The following is a 23,365-nucleotide window of genomic DNA, read 5'->3' as shown; positions in this document are numbered from 1 at the left end:
AGTTTGCTTCCACCTAGGCATCACTAGCTAACATTTTGTTTATAAACATCATTTGCTTGGCAATGTATGCTAAACATATAGTAAAAAATATCAGATGAGAAAGTTACCTGGAATTTATCATGATAATTTATTGCCAGTGTAACCTTTAATTTATTCAGAGCCTTCCTCCTCAAGTTCGCTCTCTCCTGGAAGAAAGCGTTCACACCTTTATTTTCTACAGTTTTGCCTTCTCTTAAATCGTTCATTGAGTGGGATAGTTCTTTATAATTATTTGAAGGCCGTGCAAAAGTGGCCCGGCTGACAAAATTGGTCACTTCTCCGATCATAAATTCATCATTGACCTTATTCAGCTGAGATTCTGATCCTTTCACCTCATTGTCATCAAATTCACAATCATAGAAGTCATCGGAGTCAGATGATGGCTCATGCAAAGAGCTGGTGTCTGTATTCCAGTCCGGAGTGTAATTTGTTGAAGGATTTGATGGACAGTCAACCTCTGGACACAAGTCAGCCTCCTTTAGAGGGATCTCATGCTCGGATTCTGCTTTGTTGTTTTCTGTAACAACCTTGATTTCATCCATGGCAAGTGTTAACGCTTCCTCCTCTTTATGATCCTCTCTCTCTGAGTCATGATCTACTTGCTTGATGCCATGTTCTCTATATGTTGGTACACTGGAGTCTGTATGTAGGTTTTCTACAGACTTGGTGCTATTGTGCAATGCTTCGTCTTTGTCCTGTGTGGAGGCTATGGCAGTAGATTCTGTCTGCTTTAAGGCCAGTTTTCCCACAGTTCTACTTTTCTTCTGCTTATGTTTTGAAACTTTAATCATTTTATTTATGATTAGCGAATCCTTTCTTTGTTTATTTTCTGTGTCCATGTCATTTCCATCTCTTTGACATTGATTTTCCTTCACTGTTAAATCTTGTGTCTGACTAATGCCTGGGGTTTTAGAAGTTGCTTCCTTCTGCTGAACCAATGCTGGATTAGAGGGATCTGGTTTTATGCTGGAGACCATATCCACTATATCACTTTGAGAAAGTACGTGATTTCTCTCCTTGGTGTTCGTGACACCATTTGGCTGTTGATTCTCATTTTGAGGGATCTCTGGATAAGGAGGAAGATAAAGAAACATGTCCACTTTGGGCATATTCAATAGAGCTGGATGAATTATGGAGTCTTCGTCTTTGGGGTCTGCTGCCATTGCAGCCTTCTGTCCCTTATTTGGTTCGTTTGACTGTTTCATACCATTAGGGTCATTTTTCTTCTCGGATCCATCTGAACCAGTGTTCTGGTCACTTACCCGCACGAGAGCATACTTAGGGTTTATGAGCTTCCTGGCAATAGCAGCACTTTGTTCTGCCGTTAGAGCAGGTGCCTGCTGAACAGGTTCAGGTTCTGCTACTTCTGGAGCCAAGTTTAGTTCGCGCATGTTAACTGCTTTTGAAAAGTGCAACAGTTCTCTGAATTCATAATCAAACGTTTCTACAGCTTGACCAGAAATCACAGTGACGACATTACGATCTAGTCTCGATGCAGTCCAAGTAAAGCTGAAAGGAAAAAAAAGGATAAAAAATGTCTAAATTCATGCGTTGACTTACATGAATCTCTAAATCCTGACATGGAGGTGCTGGTGTTGGACTGGGATGGACAAAGTCAGAAGTTACACCAGGTTATAGTCCAACAGGTTTAATTGGAATCAGAAGCTTTCAGAGCATGCTCCTTTGTCACCTGAAAGCTTGTGATTTCAAATAAACCTGTGTTGTGCGACTTCTGACTTTCTCTAAATCCAGCAAACAAATATTTTCTGATTCTTGCCATTTAATTACTATATAAATTGAATATATAAATTACTATATTACTATATAAATCAGTCAAATCTTATGTTTCAACACACCCACTACATTGTTGCTCTTGCCACAATATACAGCAGCACGCAGGCACACTCAGGCTTGTCAACTCAGAGAGCTGTTTTGAGTTCAAAACTCATCTTGAGTGTGGCACAACATGGACAGCAGTTTATCACCAGCCTGTTCCACTCTGCCAAAGGAAATTGAAAAGAAAATGGTCTCAGCTGTACGAAAGGGCAAATAATTAATCAGCACTAGTTTTGCATCATTGATTAATTCCTGCTCCTTCCATTTTCATTCTTGGCAATGGGGCACACTGTGAGGAGAACAGCATAGAACCTTTGATACATTTGGGATAAAGAATACAGGGATAGGATAAAATAAAGGGTACTATTCCACAGGGTGTGCAGGAGTAGAGAAACATGGTAAATAAGTGCATGAGTCATTAACAGTGTTAGTACAGACAGCGAGTATGGTTAGTAAGGCACAGACTATCCTTGGCTTTATTAAGAGTGATGTCGAGTACAAGAGCAGGGGAGTTATGCTGTTCCTATATAAGTCTGTAGTCAGACTTCATCTGGAGTATTGGTGTACAGTGCTGGATGCCATACTTTGGAAGGATATGAATGCATTGGAAAGAGTGCAGAACAAGTTTGACAAAATGAAGTTTCTCGTCCCTGGACCCAGACCATTGTCCTTGATGAAGGGACGGCTAAGAGCAGATTGGATAGTTTTCAAAGTCATGGGAGATCTGGACAGAGCAGTCAAGGAAAAAATATGTTCCCATTTGTAAAAAGATAAGAATGAACAAATTTGAAATGATTTGGGAAAATAATAAATGCGATAGGAGAAAAACATTTTTTCAAACAATAATTAGTTAGAGTCGAGAATGCATTGACAAACGTGTGGAGGCACCAGGTTCAATTAAGACATTTAAGAGGGAATTAGATGATTATCCAAATAGAAATAGTGAAGAAAGAATGGGAGAATGGCACAAAGTCCTAATTAGAGAACCAGTGCTGATATGATCAAGCAAATGACTTCCATCTACACCATAACAAGTCTGTGATCTATTGGACTTGATGTTTGTCCAGAATATTAAGCCTCAAAGTTATTAGTGATATTGGTTGATGACTGTCTACTTCAGAGGAGTGGGATTTACTACCACATGGAGTATCCTTTGAGGTGTTTCCACCTCTGGAGAAATCAAAAATCAGGAGTCATTAATATCAGGCTGTCATTTAAAAACATCCAATTAAAAAATTAGATAAAAATTTATATTAGAGGGAGACTACATTGTGGAACTCACTACTATATGGAATGCTCAAGGTAAGTAACATTAATTTATTTGAGATGAAGTGACATAAGTTCATAAGGAAGAGTTCAGGTCACAGCAAGAGAGTGAGATGAAGGAAGGTGAGAAACAAACACATAAAGTACTACCATTGAGCAAATTAATGCTCCTTTTCGAACTAGATTGTGCTTTTGGGATAAAATACCCATTGTAGGAACATTTAAATCTCATTTCAGCTGAAGTGAAAGGAAAAAAACTCATCAGTTTCTCTGAAGAGGGTGCACAAGCTGAAATTCTCTTTTGAATTTTCTCTTTTTTTTGAAAATCAGCTTACCTATATGATCCACACGCTGCTCGATCTCCATCGATTAGTAGAAATTTTTGCATTTGTCTTCCTACAATCGTTTTGGCTGAACGTGTGTGGAATTCAGTCCCACCAACACAGTAGACTCGCAGGTTCTAAAGGAGCAATAAAAAAGTATATTTTTATAAAGGCCATTGTCCCTTTAAAAGAAGTGAGAAACTAGATGTTATGATTTCATTTTTCATTCATGGCAGCATACATGATGCAAATACTCCCTCTTGACTTGGCAAGATATCTGATGAGTGCTCCAAAAGTTGATTGCATGTGTTTACTGGCATTAATTAATGACTTGTCATCGTGGTTCCAATGGTCAAAGTAAGTCCTGAGTTGTAATTTGGCATAACTTTAGCTTCGTCACTCTGACATCAAGAGGTATGAGGTACAAGGATTCTGTGCATGGGAGTTAGTCTGTTGTTATATTGCTTTCTCAAATGGCTTAAACTTCAATTTAAATGGAGTCAGCATATTTTACCAATTATGTTCGGGAATTAGTGAATTTCTGGAATTTATTTGTGCGTTGTTGGTTATTTTTCTTCTGGAGGGTAAATAGTTCTGGTAACTGGGCAAATGGATATTGTCCAGGGAAGGATCAATGGTCATCTTTGATTTTAATACATACTGAAGAATTCTAAGTTGACCAAACCACTTTAAAGTGTTCCTTATCCAGCAGGCTACAGCTCATAAAGCTGCACTTTAAAACAGATTTGCATCAAAACTTGTTGAAGTGATTGGGACCAGGTTGACCTCTAACTACAAGGTTCTTGATTGGCACAGGTTAATAATCCCAATCAGGAAAGCCTTGGTTGAACAATATAAACAGGAGATTAGATTTTGTTTAGTTAAGGATGGACTCCGAGCCAGTTGGCCATAGCTGGTTTACAAAGCAGTAGCAAATAAGGGGTGACTTGGTGACAGGAACTGGCCTCTATGTAATTATTTCAGTAGCAGTGAGAGTAGGGTGACAATTGAGAAGCTCTGAGTATTGTTTGTGGCATACAGACTCCTGGAAGTATTGGTCACCGACGTCATTTACCAGCAGGGAACTCTAATATTTCCTGAAGTCCAATGGCTTAGGCACATAAGGACAGCTCCATGCCACCTGGCATCCAATGGTCTAGCAGAAAGAGCGGTTCAAACATTGAAGCCAGGGGAAGAGTGAAATGGTAGCAGGAACCCCAGTGCTGGCCAAATGTCTCCTCTAAGCGAGAGAGACAATTTAATCCAGGGGATAAAGTTTGGTGCCAGAACCATGGAAATGGCCCTGTATGGGTCTGAGGCGATGTTGGTATGAAGTCAGGTCTCGTGACTTACAAAGCTCGGATCGGTGATACAGTTCTGAACAAATACATGGATCACCTGAAAGCCATTACCTCACAAATGGGGCAAGAGCAAAACATACCTGGCCCTAGGGCAGCAGTGGCTCAGTAGTTAGCACTGCTGCCTCACAGCACCAGGGACCTCCTGATGCTCCGGTTTCCTTCCACAGTCCAAAGATGTGCAAATTGGGTGAATTGGCCATGCTAAATTGCCCATAGTATTAGGTGCATTAGTCAGAGGGAAATGGGTCTGGGTGGGTGACTCTTCGGAGGGTTCGTGTGCACTTGTTGGGCCGAAGTTTCCGCACTGTAGGGGAATCTAATCTCGAATCTAATTCCTTAGAACAGCCCAAAGGCTCAGCCAAAACTGCATGTGCTCCCCCTCCATCTACATTAGATTAGATTTCCTACAGTGTGGAAACAAGCCCTTCAGCCCAACAAGTCCACACTGAACTTCTGAAGGGTAACCCACCCAAACCCATTTCCCTCTGATTAATTCACCTAATACTATGGGCAATTTAGCTTGGCCAATTCACCTGACCTGCACATTTTTGGAGGAAACCAGAGCACCTAGAGGAAACCCACACAGACACCGGGAGAATGTGCAAACTCTACAAAGACAGTCGCCCAAGGCTGGAATTGAACCTGGGTCCCTGGTGCTGTGAGGCAGCAGTGCTAACCACTGAGCCACCATGTTGCCCATCTAGTATTGAGGAAACCTCAGAGTCCAACATGGATGCAGCCTCAATACCGTTGCCATCAGAAGAAGCGGAGGAGACTCCTCCGAGACATTCCAATGGAACACGGTCCTGTCTGAGTCCAAGTCTGAGGGACCAGATCTGGGGCAAAAGTATCGGCCTATATCCCAGAGTTTGGGGGTGGAGTGGGGTGGGAAATATAGTGACTGGGATCAGGTTGACCTCATTAACTACAAGGTTCTTCATTGGGTTTGTTAATCCAGGCCAATCAGAAAAATCTTTGGCTGACCAATATAACTAGGAGAGCCAGTAGAGGTGGACTGCCTTTGAATGGCTGCAAAGTAGGAGGGACGAGTGGTTTGCTGGGTTGCCTGAGGTGCCTGTGTTATATGCACTGTTTATTGTTCGCTTTTATCGGACTGTCTGTATGTGATTGCGTTTACTGTTATCTTGAGATAATGTTAAGGTGGGATTCGAGGTCTGTCCTCATTTCCCTGAGAACTGGTTGGACAGTGGGGTTTGGGATCTGGCTTTGCTGCCCCTTTCCCTTATAAATTGCCGTTTCTTGTACACAGCTGTTAATGTTAACTGTTTGTAACTTGTACTGATTGATAAAATAAAAGATTACACACGTGCACGTACATATATACACACACGCGCACACGACATGAGTTCTGGGGAGAAGTAAGCACTACTGCTGTAAAAAAAACAAGAAAAAGGGGTTAAAAAATATAACCAGGAGATTAGAATCTCCTCTGTTGAGGGACGACACTGAGCCAACTGGCACAGCAAGTGTATTGCGCACTAGCAAATAAAGGGTGACTTGGTAGCTGGACTGGGCCTCTCTGCAGGTATTTCATTGGTTTAATGGCAAAAGTCAAAAACCGGAACCTGCATTTGCATAGCACCTTTGATTTAGTAAAATGTCCCATCGTGATCCCCAAAATCTGACACTCGACCACATAAGATGATACTAGATATTTGAAATATTGGTAAAAGGTTTCAAATAGAATGTCTTAAAGGAGGAAGAGGGTACAGGGAGGTGATGACATTTAGAGAAAGTGCTGTAGGGATTAGGGGCCGAGCATCTGAAGAAACTTCCAATAATGCTGAAATTATTAAAATCAGGAGGATGGGGGTTTTCGGGATGCAAGAAATCAGACAAACTGAAATTGATGCTGTTTCTTTACAGTGGACAAATTTATACAGGGATTGGATTATGACGTTTAATTGATAACTGGGTGGAACAAAAATTAGATAAAAACAAATTGTTTGCAATGTTTGAAGGACTTTTAACAAAGGGAGCAGGAAATATTTCCACACAGGAGTTTGTCAAAACTTTTTCATGGCATGTGTGTATTTATTGTCCATCCCTAATTGCCCTTGAAGAAGTGGCTCTGTCAGTCATTTCACAATTGAACTGAAGCTGTGTGGAGACTGCAGGGTAAGAATGGTAGGTTTGCTTCCCTAGTGAGATATTAGTGAATCAAATAGATTTTCTCAACAATAATACAACGGTTGGCATGGTCACCATAATTAGCCTAGTTTTACATTTCAGACCTATTCATTGAATTTTAATTCAATCAGTTGTCATTTTGAGATTTGAACCCATATCCACAAAGTCTTACTCTGGGGTTCCATTAGTTTAGTGATTGTTCCACTGCACCAGTATCTCCCTTTGGTATCGCTCGAGCAAGACTGGAGTTAATGCTCGATAGAGGTCATTGGGATTATTGTCAGTGTGGAGGCAGGTGAGGATTCTCTAGCTGTGACCAGTCTTTGAAGTCAAACAAAAATGGAAGGCCAGGCAGACTGCTTGCCAACCAGCAACTGCGCAGGTGCCAACTGAAAATTACCCTGTCAACATTTGCGAATAGCTTTGATCTAAATGAAAAGGAAATAGGAAAAGAGTAGGCATGGTTGTAACTTATCATTCAATGTAATGGTTTAAAAATGAAATTTAGGAACAACTATGAACAACCATCAATTGTGAAAAATAATTTCATCAGTGGCTGATAGCCGTCTTTGGTGAGTGAATCAAATAAAATAATTACTGCAGGCAATCTGATGTAAACCGCCCCAACTTAAAAGTGTGAACATAGTTCAAGAGTGTACTAAACAGATTGTTGACTGTAGTTGTTCAGCTGTGATTGGTAATATGCTGGGCTACATTTACATAATGTTCTGGAACATAAATTTTTTTTACTGCTCATTACTTCCATAACTTCAGTCAGTACACATGTAAACCACATGTAAGTGGTTATGTTACTGGACTAGAAATCCAGAGAATGCGAGTTTGAATCTTAACATGGTTGTCATTTGAATTCAACATTTAAAATGTGGAAATAACAGATTCAGTATCAAGTGCCAGTGAACTCAACCAGTTCATTAACCTCCTTCAAGGAAGAGACGGACTTGCTTGGTCTAGTCTGTATGTGACTACTATTGCACTAATGTGGTTGGCTCTAAATTTCCCCCAAAGCGATCTTCTCATTGCAAGTAGGTATGGGTAATTATTGCTAACCTTGCCAGCTAGACCTGCATCCTGGGAATTAATTATTCAGAATGATGCATATTTTAGTAAAACAACAATTACTATTTATCATTACACTTTGTGAATAAACAGAGTACAATTACGCGAGAGGTTGGCAAATACTCAGCAGATCAGACAGCATCTGTGGAGAGAAACAATATTAATGTTTCAGATCTGTGATGACCTTTTGTCAGAAGGGTCTGTTCTGACCTGCTGAGTGTTTCCAGCATTTTCTGTCTTACGTTCAGTAAAACAGAAAATCTTGCAGTATTTTGCTTTTGCGAAAATGATTGATGGGTGTTACTGTTTGGAACTGATTCTGGACACAATTGAATAAATTCAGCAATCTTTCATTTCCAACAAAGTGCCTTAATGGACAGGAACACAGATCCTGTCCACAGATCCTCTTTCAATTTACTGCTGGTGTCTGTGGAAAAATTTAAAATTACACTAATATTAAAGATGTATTTGTTTTTTTGCTGTGAATCATGCTGTAATTTTTACATCGTCATAATCACATTATTTTTTAGATAATCTTGTGATTAAGTATCCTGCACTCCTTCACTGACTGTAAATATATGTGCATCCACATGCCCAAGATATGTCAACAAAGGATTAGGAATCTGTGCAGTGAAGTTGGTTTATAGTTAAGGTAAAGCTGCATAAATAGGATAAGTGATGGTCTAGTGGTATTACTGGACTATTAATCCAGAGGCCCACGCAATATACTGGGGATGCGTGTTCAAATCTGCCATGATAAATGGTGGAGTTTGAATTTGATTAAAAACATCTGGAATTAAGAATCTAATGACAATAATGAATCCACTGTTGACTGACCAGGAAAAAAAAATCTTTTCAAGTGTGCTTTGGGAAAGGAAACTGCCATCCTGACTTGGTCTGGTCTACATGTGACTCCAGAACCACAGCAATGCAGTTGACTCTTAACTGCCCTCTGGGTAGGCCAGCATTTATTGCCCAGTGACACTGTCATCCCATGAATGAATGAATGAAAGAATAAGTACTATGATAAGACTGATGCTTGGTGTTGACAAATTTAAAAACCTGAATTCAAGACCTTAAACACATCAGGACTAAATTTGGATAAATAGAATGTATCCCTGGTGATAAATAGGTGATATTTGCCTGCAAGTTCAAGTTATTTGCTGAATCTTATTCTGTTGCAGGGTAATTGTTATATGAGTATTAGACTAAGCAATTAAGTTTCTGTATTAATAGCAAAAGCAATAAAGCCCAATAACCTACAACGTAATGAAAATTGTGCAACATTCTTCTAAACTGTGGATTTGGCACTCTGCCTTCAGTGCATGCAATGTTTCACAATGTGATTCCAAAATTGCCAGAGAGAAATCTATTGAAAATACCAACAGCTTGGTAGAAGTGAGTTTTCTGCAAAGTATTGGGCAAGGCCAGCTTTGATGTGGTTTTGATGATTCACTAAACTGTGTACAGCTGAAATAATTAAGGAAACAAAGTGCCATCATTTGTGTGTGATTCAAGTATTGACTGGAAAAAAACTTCTCAACACGCTAGGCATGGCAGGTGGCAGCATTTCAGAACATGTTGCCAACTCCAGTTAGACATCACATGACCTCAAAACCATATCTCCCACCACCACAGTTGGCCACATCCACAGTCATGGTGCTTCGTATCACTGATCAGAAAGTAAACTGATGGTTAAGAATCATCCAATTGGTCAAGCATACCTTCCCATTGGACTGTCCTCATAATCAATAAATGAAATTATTTAAAGAAAATAAGGCAAACCATGTATTTAATGCTGCCATGGTCTTTTTTTCTAGAATTGCTGATAGCAATGTCCTGGAGATTAGTTAATTCCATAGACTCCAGGGCATTCCTGCTTCAGGACTGGAGGCGGCTACAAAAGTACAGCAATTTTAGATATTTATAAACATATTCATCCAGCTTCACTTAAAATGCACCAATGCAATTTGGCCCAAGCATCCAAATGCGCTAGCAGGTTTCATAATCTAGCCACACTGGGTAAAGAAGTTTCATCTATTTCCTTATTGACCTACTCAAGAAAAATCCCTTAATGCCTGCAGACATGCTCAGACTCTCAGCCTAACATAGTATCATCCCTATGATCCACATAAGCACTTCTCCAAATAAAGACTGATATTCATTTTTAATGGGGTTATTGGCCAGAATGGATGTGTGACATTCTCCTGTTCTTGGGAGAAAATATTAGATTAGATTAGATTAGATTAGATTACAGTGTGGAAACAGGCCCTTCGGCCCAACAAGTCCACACCGACCCGCCGAAGCGAAACCCACCCATACCCCTACATTTACCCCTTATCTAACACTACGGGCAATTTAGTATGGCCAATTCACCTGACCCTGCACATCTTTGTGACTGTGGGAGGAAACCGGAGCACCCGGAGGAAACCCAAGCAGACACGGGGAGAACGTGCAAATTCCACACAGTCAGTCGCCTGAGGCGGGAATTGAACCCGGGTCTCTGGCGCTGTGAGGCAGCAGTGCTAACCACTGTGCCACCGTGCCGCCCATCTTTGTGCTGCATCTTTTTAAATGGGAAACCATTGATATTTATTCTTAAGTCTAGATGCCTAAGAGGAAACAACCTCTCCACATCTATCTTATCTACCTTGTCAGGGAGTCTTCAGAATCTTGATTTGAAATAATTCCACAGAAGCCAGTATCCCATCGCCAAGTGATGTGGAGAGTCCTTGCCACTGATCCAGCTCCCTCAGAGCCAGCTCTCAGAGTGAACAGGATGTCTCTCACTCCTTTTTTGTTTTATAAACAAAAAGAAAACCCAGAGAAACAACCACAATAAAGAAAACTAGAAATCAAGAAAAGTCTACCTGAAACAAGGGGGAGATAAAGAGAAAACGTTCCTCCTCAGGAAACCCAACAGCAGTGATAACACACTGACCGTGTGGTCCAGACAGAATAGAGACAGTCCCCTCCCTAACACAAAATGTAGAGTCCTTCACCACTGATCCAGCTCCCTCAGAGCCATCTCTCAAAATGGACAAGGCGTCTGACACCCTTGTTCTTTTTTTCCTTTGTTTCAGAGTGAACAGAACCTCTGACACTCCTGGGTTTGTTTCCCCCACACTACTTCCTAAAAGCAGAAAGAAGTTGACACAACAACCCTTCAACTCAACAAGCAGGCACCACTGGGATTTGAAACCAGTATCTCCAGTTTACTAGGCAGGCCTTTTAACCAACTAAGCCACAGCACCACACACTCTTGTTCTTATCTGTCAGCCAGGGCTTCCTGATCGGACCAGATTAATAGCTCCAATCAGGGAACTCATTCTATGACCTCATTACAATCACTGCAGATTGTTTCAATCAAGTCACCTCTTGTTCTTCAAAACTCCAGCAGATACAAGTCTAGCCTGTCCAAAGTTTTCCTCATCAGACAACCCACTTATTCCACATAATAGTTTGGTAAAGCCTCTCGGAACTCCTTCCAGTGCATTTATATCCTTCCTTAAACAAGGTGACTGATACTGTGCAAGTACTCCAGATATGGCCTCAGTAGTTCCTGTACGACCGAAGCATAACCTCCTTACTTTGCCAAAAATGGCAATAATCTATTGGCTTTCCTGATCCAGCTCCCTCAGAGCCATCTCTCAAAGTGGACAAGGTGTCTGACACCCTTTTTCTTTTTTTCCTTTGTTTCAGAGTGAAACCTCACTTAATGTGATTTGTACAAGAGGACACCCAGATCCCTCTGCATTTCAGAGCTCTACAATCTCTCATTAATTTGACTGCACTTCTTTTTGATCCTTCCTTACAAAATGCCATCTCATATTTTCCCACATTATTCTCCAATTGCTCATTTGTTGAAGTTATCTATATCCCTCTGCTGCATCCTCATGTCTCTTCAGGACTGATTTCCCAAACTATCTTTGTGTCATTGGCAACCATACTTTCCATCCCTTCATCCAAGCCATTTATATAAATTGTAAACAGTTGAGGTTCCAATATTGATGTCTCTGGCATACAATTTGTTATAGCATGCTAACCTGAATATGACTGGCTTATGCTTCTCCTCTATTTCTCAGCCAGCAAGCCTATATCCATGCCAATATACTACCCGTACAGAACAAGACTGCATTGAGTGCAATAACTTTTAATGGCACTTTATCAAATGTATTCTTGAAATTTAATTTCCATCCACAGGCTCCTCCTTATCCACATCACATGCTCCCTCCTTAAAGAATTTCAATAGTTTGGTCAAACATAATTGCCCTTTCACAAAACCATGTTGACTCTGCCTGCTCATCACAACACTTACATAAGTTCAAAGTATAACTTCTAACCTTTTCCCTGTGACAGAAGCTAAGCTAGCTGGCCTCTCATTCCTGCTTTCTTTCTCCCTTTGGAAGTAAAGGAGTTGCATCTTTTATCTTCCAGTCTAATCGAATCTTTCCCAAATCACGGGAATTTTGGAAAATACAAACCACTGCATCAACCATCTCACTAATCAATTTTTTAGACCCGAGGATGAAGTCTAACAGAACCCAGGCACTTAGCCCACAGCTCCTACAATCTGTGGGCGGCCATTTGTGGGCGGCACAGTGGCACAGTGGTGAGCACTGCTGCCTCACAGCGCCAGAGACCCGGGTTCAATTCCCGCCTCAGGCGACTCTGTGTGGAGTTTGCACATTCTCCCCGTGTCTGCGTGGGTTTCCTCTGGGTGCTCCGGTTTCCTCCCACAGTCCAAAGATGTGCAGAGGTTAGGTGAATTGGCCATGCTAAATTGCCCGTAGTGTTAGATGAAAGGGTAAATGTAGGGGAATGGGTCGGGTGGGTTACGCTTCGGTGGGTCGGTGTGGACTTGTTGGGCCGAAGGGCCTGTTTCCACACTGTAAGTAATCTAATCTAATCTAATCTACTTGGTACCACATCTCTGGTGATTGTGATTTTCCTAAGTTCCACCCCCTCTTCCATTGCCTGATTTATTGCGGCTTCTAGGATGTAAATTGTATCCTCTACTATGAGCACCGAGCAAATAACCCATTCAATTCATCTGCCGTCTTGTTATTTTCCATTGTTAATTCTCTACACTCACTTTCAATTGGAGCTACACTCACTTTGATAATTCCTTTCTTCCTTTAAATTATATAGAATCCATCCAAGTTTGTTTCTCTGGCTGGCTTTCTCTCGTACTCTAATGTTTCCCGGCTTAATAATATTTTAGTCATTCTTTGCGTTTATTTTGAAAATGCTGTCCAACATTCTGATCTGCAACCTGTCTAAGCAGAATTAGGTTGATTTTAAGCTTGAAAGTGCCTTTAAATTTCTAGTCAACAATGATTGTTGGGTCCATCATTTCAAATTCTTCTTACCCATTGAAATGTATGTATTTTTTGTAATCTGCCACTGCACGTCTACTGACTAAACCTTTAATCTAATTTGCCAGTTGACTTTAGCCACTTATGCTTACTTGCCCTAATAATTGGCATTATTAAAATTTAACAGAAAGGATACTGTCAGACCCACTCCCCTCTCCCTCAAACTGAATGTAAAATTGAATCACGTTATAGTCGCTATTTCTTAGAGATGTAGGTAACTGAAATTATTAATTTAATATTACTAGCTCTGATATTATTAGAGTGGTTTGACATCCAATACAGAACTGAGCAAATATTTACTCATCTTTTATAAGTGAGCAATTACTGTATTAAATAGCCATGAAAGCATTAAATCAATAAACACTGGTATATTAGTCAAATAATTGTGACAGATATATAAGCATAATATCAACTTGGAGAATTTTGTAGTTGTCATTAACCAAAATATATGAAGGAGATTACATGCAAATAATTCAAAGCACTGAACCGCCTCTACAAGTTTTATTGCCAGAGTTGATATGATCCACCACCTGAGAGAATAGACTGCTGAAACATGCGAGTTCGAAAAACAGCACTGTAACTGTGCCTCCCATCTACGTAGACTATGGTTCAAGAACATTAATTCAAAAGAAATACATTCTTATCACAAGGGCTTTATCTGAATCAGTGTCTCTTGCTTGTTGGCCCGTTTTATTCAAGTCTGAAGACTCGAGTCTCGGTCAGCAATGTCTTATGCAGTTTCAATTCTGTACTTGTGACCTGTGTGCTCTGGGCATGGCTTAGCATTTCAAACCTCCTTCAAATTCATCTGTGCCATAATTATAATCTATTTAAACGCCCCTTTTGTTAAAAATCTTAGGCAGGTGTTTAGCGTTGTTTACAGTTCTTCCCCATCCACTCTCCCTGAGGCCTTGATATCTTTAGATGCTGCAAAAGCCTTTGTTAGAGTGAAATGGAATTATCTTTTTTTTAAACTGTGGAGAAATTTGGCTTTGGGAAAAAAATTATTTCCTGGATCAAACGACTCTATGATCACTGCAGGTCTCTGTTAGGACCAATAATATGAATTCTGACTACTTCTACCTTTACCGTTCCACTAGACAAGATTGTCCTGAGTCCAATGCTGTTTGCCATTGTAATTAAACCTTTATCTATTGCTCTATGGACTCATACCGGTTTTTCTGGCATTACTAGAAATGGTGTGGAGTTGAAAGTTGCTCTCTATGCAGATGATCTTTTGCTATTTGTCTCGAACTTATCCCCCTCCATTCTCACCGCACTTTTAATTTTAGAATCTTTCAGTAAGATTTCTGGGTATAAATTGAACCTTAGCAAAAGTGAGATATTTGCTATCAATAAGCCTGCCAAGGAATACCCACTAGATAATTTACATTTAAAAATGCCAACTCTGTTTTTTTTTAATCTTGGTGCAGATACACTAGGTAATTTGTAGAGGAAAAAGTTTTAACCATTACTGGTACAAATCAAACAAGACTTCAAACGATGGTCTCTCCTTAATTTGTCTGTCACTGCTAGATTTAATTCCATTTAAATGACTATTTTTCCATGATTTTCTTATTTAGTTCAATGCATACCAATTTTTCTCCCTCTTTCCTTTTTCCGTAAAGTAGATAGTCTTATTCTTGAATTTATTTGAAATAAAGAATACTCCTAGGTTACGAAAACAGTTGTTACACAGGCCTAAGATATCAGGTAGAATGGCACTGCCGAATATTGGGCAGCAAATATTAGAAATTTGAACTATTGGCTTCAATGAGAACCTTGATGCTCTCCCAATTTGGTTGACTATTGAGGTAAATTCCACCTATCCGGTAACATTGAAGGCTTTGTTCCATTCACCTCTCCTTTCTCCAACCTCTATTTATATGACTAATGTAATTGTGTTATCCAGTCTTAAAATTTGTTTCAATTTAGATGCCACTTTGGCTTTCAATCATTTTCTACTAAGGCGCCCTTGGCAGCAAATCATACATTTCCCCCCACCTTTAGTGGATAGTGCCTTTTCTGGTTGGGCTAAGCTAGGAATAAAAACTGTGAAAGACTTATATGTTTATAGCATTTTTGCATCTTTTCAACAATTAGTTGATATGTTTTCACTTCCTTAATGTCACTTTAGATATCTCCAAATTCACAGTTTTGTTCATTAACTAATTCAGGTTTTCCCTGCCCTTCCTAATGATTTTGATTTTGACATCTTTCCAAAATTACTTTCGTCATTAAATGATTTGGTGGTGCTGGTGTTGGACTGGGGTGTACAAAGTTAAAAATTACATAAAACCAGGTTATAGTCCAACAGGTTTAATTGGAAGCACTAGCTTTCAAAGCGCTGCTCCTTCATCAGGTGGTTGTGGAGTCACTGTGATCGGTGTCAACATGCCCCAGCAAATTATATGCACATGTTCTGGCTTTGCCCTTCTTTAAGTAGATGTTTTAAGTGACATTTTTGACACCCTATCTAAGGTGTCTGGCAAAAATCTTACTCCCTTCTTGTACCTACTTATACACACTGGGGTTAGAGATGTGTTATACTTCCTTAAATTAGAAAAGATTAGATTATCCTTTTCCGTCTCTTCTAATAAATTTACAAAAATTTGGAACCCTTTTCTTTCATATGCTAAGTGTTCTCTTTTTTTACCTGTGGCGATTTCTTTTTCTCATTTTTTTTCCCCTTTCTCTTTTGTTAATGCTGTTATCTTACTGCTGGTTTAATTTATTATGTTGTGTGCTTTGTATATGTTTAAATTTATTATGGTTGCTTGTCATTTTTATCTTTATATTTTTGGGGAGGTATGTACTGTGGGGAGGGTGGTCGGGGTTTTGTTTACTGTTGTTTATTGCTTTTGATTGCACCTTGGTTTTGCTGTCTTTTTTGGAGAAAAATCAATTTTAAAAAACTCCCTCTGAATGCTAATTCTATCACTAATCCACATAATCTTTCAAAAGCTGTTTACAGCAATGTTATGGGAAAGACAGCACGTTCCAATAACTTCAAAAAGTGCAACAGAGTGCCAATATTGTTTAAATTTGTTGGTCATTGCAGTACTTCTCTGTACAGAACATCTGGGGTACTGTCAGAGTTCTTCAGCTCTCAAGAATTACAGTCTAAGTTACGCAACTGTATATTTTACACTGTATAAACTTTATACTCAAAAAAACCATTTACAGTTTTAATGTGTCAAAAGGTTTGATCATTCTGGAAACTGGGACTGGAAAAATTGATGCATTCAAGTGTCTTTATGCAGTAACAAAGGTGTGCTGTTTTTAACTGCCGTTGACATGAGCCCTAGAACCTCTAACGCGAAACAAGGAAGTCTCTTGATGCCAATATCATTGTTTCATCCAACAGCACTGCGAATAGATTAATGCTCAACTCACATGACTGTTTGTGGCCATTGGTTGGTGTGTTCATTGATGCAATAACAGTGAAGATAATTCAAGAAACCTTTTTCATAGGCCTGGAGATTCCAGAGAAGCTAGATAAATCGGATTACCTGTTCCTTGTAGAACCACAGGAAGTTCAGAGAAGGTTGAATTGACTCATTTCTGGGATGAAGAGCTGATCTTTTGAAGAAAATTTGAATGGTTGGGGATTATGTCCATTGGAGTTTAGAAGACTGAGATTTAATCTTGTTAAAACACACGACACGGAGGGGATAGGGGACACAGGAAGAATCATGAGAAAAAATGAAATTGCTGGAAAATCTCAGCAGGTCTAGCAGCATCTGTACAGGGAAATCAGAATTAATGTTTCAGGTCCAGCAACCCTTTTTCCGAAGAATCAGGGAGAATGTTTCCTTATGTGTGGCAGACTAGGACTAAAGGACACACCTTAAGAATAAAGGGTTTCCCTTTACAATAGAGATGAGAAGAGAGAACAGCTGTTTGTGGAATTTTTTAACACACAAAACTGTGGAGAGTGAATGAATTTGAACAAGACTGAATTCTTTCTTTGATAGGCAAAGGAGTCAAGGGTTCTGGATGGTGGGGGTGAGGCTTTTCCAGACAGAAGGATGGAGTATTGACCACAATCAGATCAATCATGTTCCTAACTGCCTATTTCTCAGAACCTGCTGCTATTAAATGTCTGATAATATTGGGGAAGCAATTGGATTTTCACCATTCTATGTACAGTCCTGAAGATGCACATTCAAGGCATCACCAAAGATCACTGTAGTCATAAGATTAAAGGGAAAATGTTCCAAAATTGGCAGGAAGTAAATTGTACAACAGAAGAGGCAAGTGCCAACATACACTGTTTGTGTAATTCTCAATTAACTGAAACAAAATGTTATACAAGGATATATTTAAAAAAAAGGAAGCCACACAATTCCCAAAATTTCTACTGAGATACTTTTCAGAACTAATTTTTGTCAGCCATTCAATAAAGTCCATGAGACTATTTTTGTCTACTAAAGTGTCATCAATGGAATCATGCCTGATTTACACTTAAAGACGAAAAGGTTTTGGGAGAAGCAGCAGGTTGATAGTTGAGGAGTCAGTCAGCAATTACAATGATCATTGCACACACACACACACAAAAAAACCCTTTAGTCCAGCATTTGGGAGAAGGAAAGTGCTCTATTATGGGTGATGAAGCAGAAACAGTATTTAATCAAACTGGACTTTCCCCTTTACTTTTTAAATGAAGGTTCAGAACATACCTTGTTGGACTACGGATTAAGGCTTCGCTCCCAAAATTTGCCTTCCAATCAAGATAGTGATTCCACTGTTTCTCATTGTATTTTATGAAGTTTTATATCAGTGTATCACCACTCAATAAGATTATCAAAAGGGTTCAGATTCCCTTTTGCAGCCACAGATGAAAAGCTAGTCATGTGCTAAATTCTCTAGGTAGCTTGCCTCTGTGACCTCTAATTTTTAATTAGGAGCTTTTTCCAGATTAAAAGACCCTCAGGACCAATTTAGCAGCCAGTAATAATTCACAGAGAGTGTGGATGAGGCCAGTGATAATTCACAGAGAGTGTGGGTGAGGCCAGTGATAATTCACAGAGAGTGTGGGTGAGGCCAGTGATAATTCACAGAGAGTGTGGGTGAGGCCAGTGATAATTCACAGAGAGTGTGGGTGAGGCCAGTGATAATTCACCCAAAGGGTACTTGCCTTGGGAAATCAACAAACTCCATTACAGTAACTGCACTGGATCTAATATGAGAGGATTGGACAGTTCTGTTGTCTCCTAACATGAGATCAATTTGCTTGTTGCTTATATAGTTGAAGCAATTTCAAACTTAAGATACATTAAAAAATCACAGAGATGGATCAAGTTGTATCCTTCTTACTAACGTTGAACCTACAATGCTGAAACAAATCATATACTGCATCACTCACGTTTCACTCATTGAATATGGTAAATTTTTAGTGACTTATTAACAGATAAGTAGTTTGTAATGAAATTAGCAAAGCTGCACTTTGTACAGGAAGTTCATGTTCATCACATTTTGCAATTATTGTCCTGAGTTATACTTGAGATTGGAATGGTATCAATGTGCACTCAGGCTTAAGTGCAAAGCAACATTACAATGAACAGCACCACCATGAAAACAATGACCATCTTCTAAGATCTCAGTCCCACGCACGATTGAGAAGATATGAAGACAAGCTGATCTTAGCTAGGAAGGGACAACAAGTAGTCCAACAAACACTACATTGGACAAACAGGCGGGAAACTAGTCACCAGGATACATGAACATCAACTAGCCACAAAACGACATGACCCTCTCTCACTGGTATCCTTACATACAGATGAGGAAGGACACCACTTCGACTGGGACAACACATCCATCCTAGGACAAGCCAAACAGAGATGCACGAGAATTCCTAGAAGCATAGCATTTCAACAGGAACTCCATCAACAAACACATCGAGTTAGACCCCATCTACCACCCCCTGAGAAAAAGAACAGGAAATGACATCACCACAGGAAATGACATCACCAACCCAAAGAAACCCAAACATATAAATAGACAGCAGGAATTATCAACAGTGCTTCGCCTGGAGACCCACTGAAGATGTTACCTAGCATGGTGATGAAATGTCTGGAAATGAACCTCCCAGCTTAGTGAGAAAACCTACTTCCAGAATCTCAACCTGAGCTACAAATCTTCTCAAAACTCACTAAGATTCAAAACTCTGTTTCCAAAATTGATTTTAGGAGCTCATATGTTCAGCTAAGCTCAAGCTCAGCACCTCAGGGTGCTGCTTCAATCATTATTTATGAAGAATATTGACAAATGATGATTTAGAAACTGGCATCTCTGCCTAGAACTGCTCTAGTTCCAACTTCCAGCAGTCTCTATCACATGATCACTGAAGTTACAGCTACAACACAGCATACCTGAGAGGCTCAAACCGGTGGTCAAGTGATTACGATTTGGTCCTTTCTTCACCAAATCCCAGGTTCTATTCCTGGACAAGGAATGAGTTTCACTAAAGGCTGTTGCGATAGTGTCACAGCCTCTGAACTTCACGTCTCACCTGCTCCAGAGTTGCACCATACACAGGGAGAATAAAAATTTCTATCCTAGAGGCTCATCCATATATTCATTTAACTACAGCAAGGTTCCTCAGGAGATTGTTCCTTAGATTTACCCCTCCACTCACGTGAATATTGAATTTTACCAGGGGCTTTGAGACCAAATGGGTGTCCTGAATCCTGTGTCAGGGAGCTGTTCTGATATAGCCCCCCATTATTTTCCCCAACCCTTCGGCCTTCTCGCCTCAGAGTGGGAAATCCTATGTATAATTCCTGCTGATTAATTTTGAATATACCAGTTGTTCTGCTTTAATGCGCATTTCGTTAACACAAATTCACTGTAACAGGATTGACGAATTGGGGACACTGTTTCTAAAGCACAAAGTTTTAAAGCATGTATTGGTTATAATACAATTCCAGTCCCATTAGTTTAAATGCTATACCACAATTTTCTTATACTACGGGATTGCACGAGAATGTCATAGCAATACGTTGTTATAGCGAAATTGACTGTACCCCCTTCTTCTCGCTCAAGTTGCATTCTTTAGTCTGACTGTTCTTTGGAGGGGTCAACATTTGTTGCACAGGCAAGCTGTTGACCTGAGTGGAATTTACTGAAGTTGTGCCAAGAGAGTGGATGGAGGGAAACAGAAAAGAAACTGCTTCCCATCAAAAGATGGGGCTGGTCTGCATTTCAAAAAATCTTATGTCACAATCCTTGTTCTTCAAACACAAGATGCTACATAAGCCTCAGGGACTTTGCTGTATTTATTAATGTACTGAACCAGAATCCATATCAGAGACCTGATTAAATTGTACCACGGAATAAAGCAATTTGAATGCATTCAAATCAACTTATTTTGTTCCGTTGAAAGAAAACTGAAGACTCACTGACCAGTTTAACATGTTAGTGCAGATCAAGAAATGTGATCATCTGGGCAGTATCCAGATATAATCAGTTTTGTCTTGTTTTGATATCAACATACAGCCTCTGGAATGCATCCTTACCGTAATTTGACATTTTACTTAATTTATTTGAACAACTCAGCGACTTGAACAAGATTTTATCTGTGTTTTGCCAGGCTGGAGATTGAACAGATGTTACAGATTATGCAAATAAGTTAACACTTGAAATCACTTTTTGCTAGTTAGCGACATTTGATGGGGACATGAAGCATGTGTCAGATAATCCATTACCTAATAATCACTGTGAAACTAGGAGCAAAGGAACATTTAAAAAAAAATTGGCAGAAAATGAGGAATTTAAAGCCATTAGTCAACTGGAGGAAAAGAAAGGAGATGTGAGGGGAGACAGTGACAAAAAGAGACTGTTTCTCGTGACAAAATAAGTTTCAGCATGTTCTGATGAAGGAAACAAGAAGATCGAAGACCCGCCTGGAGAAGGATGTTCAATTTTGGGCACCGAGCCCAAAGATAAGCAGGTGGATGAGGGTAAAACAGTTGATGTGGTGTATATGGATTTCAGTAAGGCGTTTGATAAGGTTCCCCACGGTAGGCTATTGCACAAAATACTGAGGAATGGGATTGAGGGTGATTTAGCGCTTTGGATCAGATATTGGCTAGCTGAAAGAATATAGAGGGTGGTGGTTGATGGGAAATATTCAGCTTGGAGTTCAGTTACTCGTGGGGTACCGCAAGGATCTGTTTTGGGTCCACTGCTGTTTGTCATTTTTATAAATGATCTGGATGGGTTAGTAAATTTGCGGGTGACACTAAGGTCGGTAGAGTTGTGGATAGTGACAAAGAATGTTGTAGGTTACAGAGAGACAAAGATAAGCTGCAGAGAGGTGGCAAATGGAGTTTAATGTGGAAAAGTGTGAGGTGATTCACTTTGGAAGGAATAATAGGAATACAGAGTACTGGGCTAATAGTAAGATTCTTGTTAGTGTAGATGAGCAGAGGTTGATAGGGTTGTTAAGAAGGCATACAGTGTGTTAGCTTTTATTGGTAGGGGGATTGAGTTTCGGAACCATGAGATCATGCTGCAGCCGTACAAAACTCTGGTGCGGCCACATTTGGAGTATTACGTACAATTCTGGTCACGACATTATAGGAAGGATGTGAAAGCTTTGGAAAGGGTTCAAAGGGGATTTACGAGGATGTTGCCTGGTATGGAGGGAAGGTCATATGAGGAAAGGCTGAGGGACTTAAGGCTGGTTTTGTTAGAGAGAAGGTTGAGAGATGATTTAATTGAGACATATTAGACAATCAGAGAGTTAGATAGGTTGGACAGTGAGAGTCTTTTTCCTTGGATGGTGATCGCTAGCACAAGGAGACATAGCTTTAAATTGAGGGGTGATAGATATAGGACAGATGTCAGAGGTAATTTCTTTACTCAGAGTAGTATGGGCGTGGAACGTACTGCCTGCAACTGTAGGACACTCGTCAACTTTAAGGGCAGTTAAGTGGTCATTGAATAGGCATATGGATGAGAATGGAGTAGTGTAGGTTAGATGGGCTTCAGATTGTTGTGTCGACCTGTTGAAACATCGAGGGCCAAAGTGCCTGTACTGCGCTTAATGTTCTATGTTCTATAAGTGGCCTTGGAGCTGCTTGTGGAACAGCTTCACTGTAGCTGTGTGCTTCTGATGGTAACACATCATGATCATGCAGTGATAGTGATAGTGTCAAAATCACATGATTAAGTAGAGAGAACTGGAGGGAAGCAAAATCTCTAACCAAGTGTGAAGAGAACATGTATGGATCAAATTGTAACTAGGGTTCTGGCAGAAAGAATCAAGGAGTCCAGAAGCTTCACTTTAAAAGACTTAAAGACCCCAAACACACAATTGGGGAATTACATTATGAAGACACTGCATAAACTAGGTGTGCATTCCCCCGAACCTAAAATGTTGAAGGAAGATTTAATTGTCATTTTTAAATTGATAAAGAAACTCATCAACGTTTATATATAAAAAAAACCAAAGGCCTCACAAGCTATTTACTTTACGTCTGTCTTAAAACCTTTTTTAATCTCTTGAAACAGGACAAAATAGACCTCTTAAAGCTGCAATATTGTCACCAGCTCACCATTCAGTTTGCCTTTGCTGCCTGCTGTATCTGCAAGCTTGCTTTCAGCAACTGCTGCATGAGGACACTCAGGTCCCATTGAACACTCCTTCCTCACAACTTACAGCCATTCAAATAAGGTGCTACCAAAATGAATAAACTCACATTTATCCATCTTGTATTGCATCTACATGTATTTCCCCACTCGTCCGAAACTCATTGTAATTATTTCTGCATCACCTTCACAACTCACCCAGTTGTGTGTCATCTGCAAATTTTGGGACTTAACATGTAGTTCCCTCTTCTGAATCATAAATAATTATTGTGAACAGCTGGGGGTCTCAGTACTGATCCCTGTCGTACCCCATTAGTCACTGCCAGCCATTCAGAAA

The 23,365-nt window shown here is 39.9% G+C and overlaps 2 protein-coding genes across 6 annotated transcripts in view; one reads left to right on the top strand and one right to left on the bottom strand.

The window, feature by feature from the left end:
- The window catches only part of LOC122560524 (sodium/mannose cotransporter SLC5A10), a 147,028-nt gene that overhangs the window by 70,703 nt on the left and 52,960 nt on the right, over positions 1-23,365 (top strand). The gene's annotated exons all lie outside the window — the stretch shown is intronic.
- Positions 1-23,365, bottom strand: part of LOC122560523 (uncharacterized) — a 45,193-nt gene that overhangs the window by 8,887 nt on the left and 12,941 nt on the right. Inside the window, exons 3-4 of the mRNA XM_043711225.2 lie at positions 3,477-3,601; positions 108-1,548 (exon numbers count right to left, since the gene is read on the bottom strand). Of these exons, the coding sequence (XP_043567160.2) occupies positions 108-1,548; positions 3,477-3,601 (1,566 nt within the window). The remainder of the gene's footprint in view (positions 1-107; positions 1,549-3,476; positions 3,602-23,365) is intronic.

Source organism: Chiloscyllium plagiosum, unplaced genomic scaffold, assembly GCF_037043375.1.
Source record: "Chiloscyllium plagiosum isolate Xiang-an unplaced genomic scaffold, Cpla_swu_hap1 HiC_scaffold_20, whole genome shotgun sequence".
In the NCBI taxonomy this organism is placed as follows: domain Eukaryota; kingdom Metazoa; phylum Chordata; class Chondrichthyes; order Orectolobiformes; family Hemiscylliidae; genus Chiloscyllium; species Chiloscyllium plagiosum.
The sequence above is the reverse complement of the archived record's forward strand: the minus strand, read 5'-3'. Positions and strand labels throughout refer to the sequence as shown.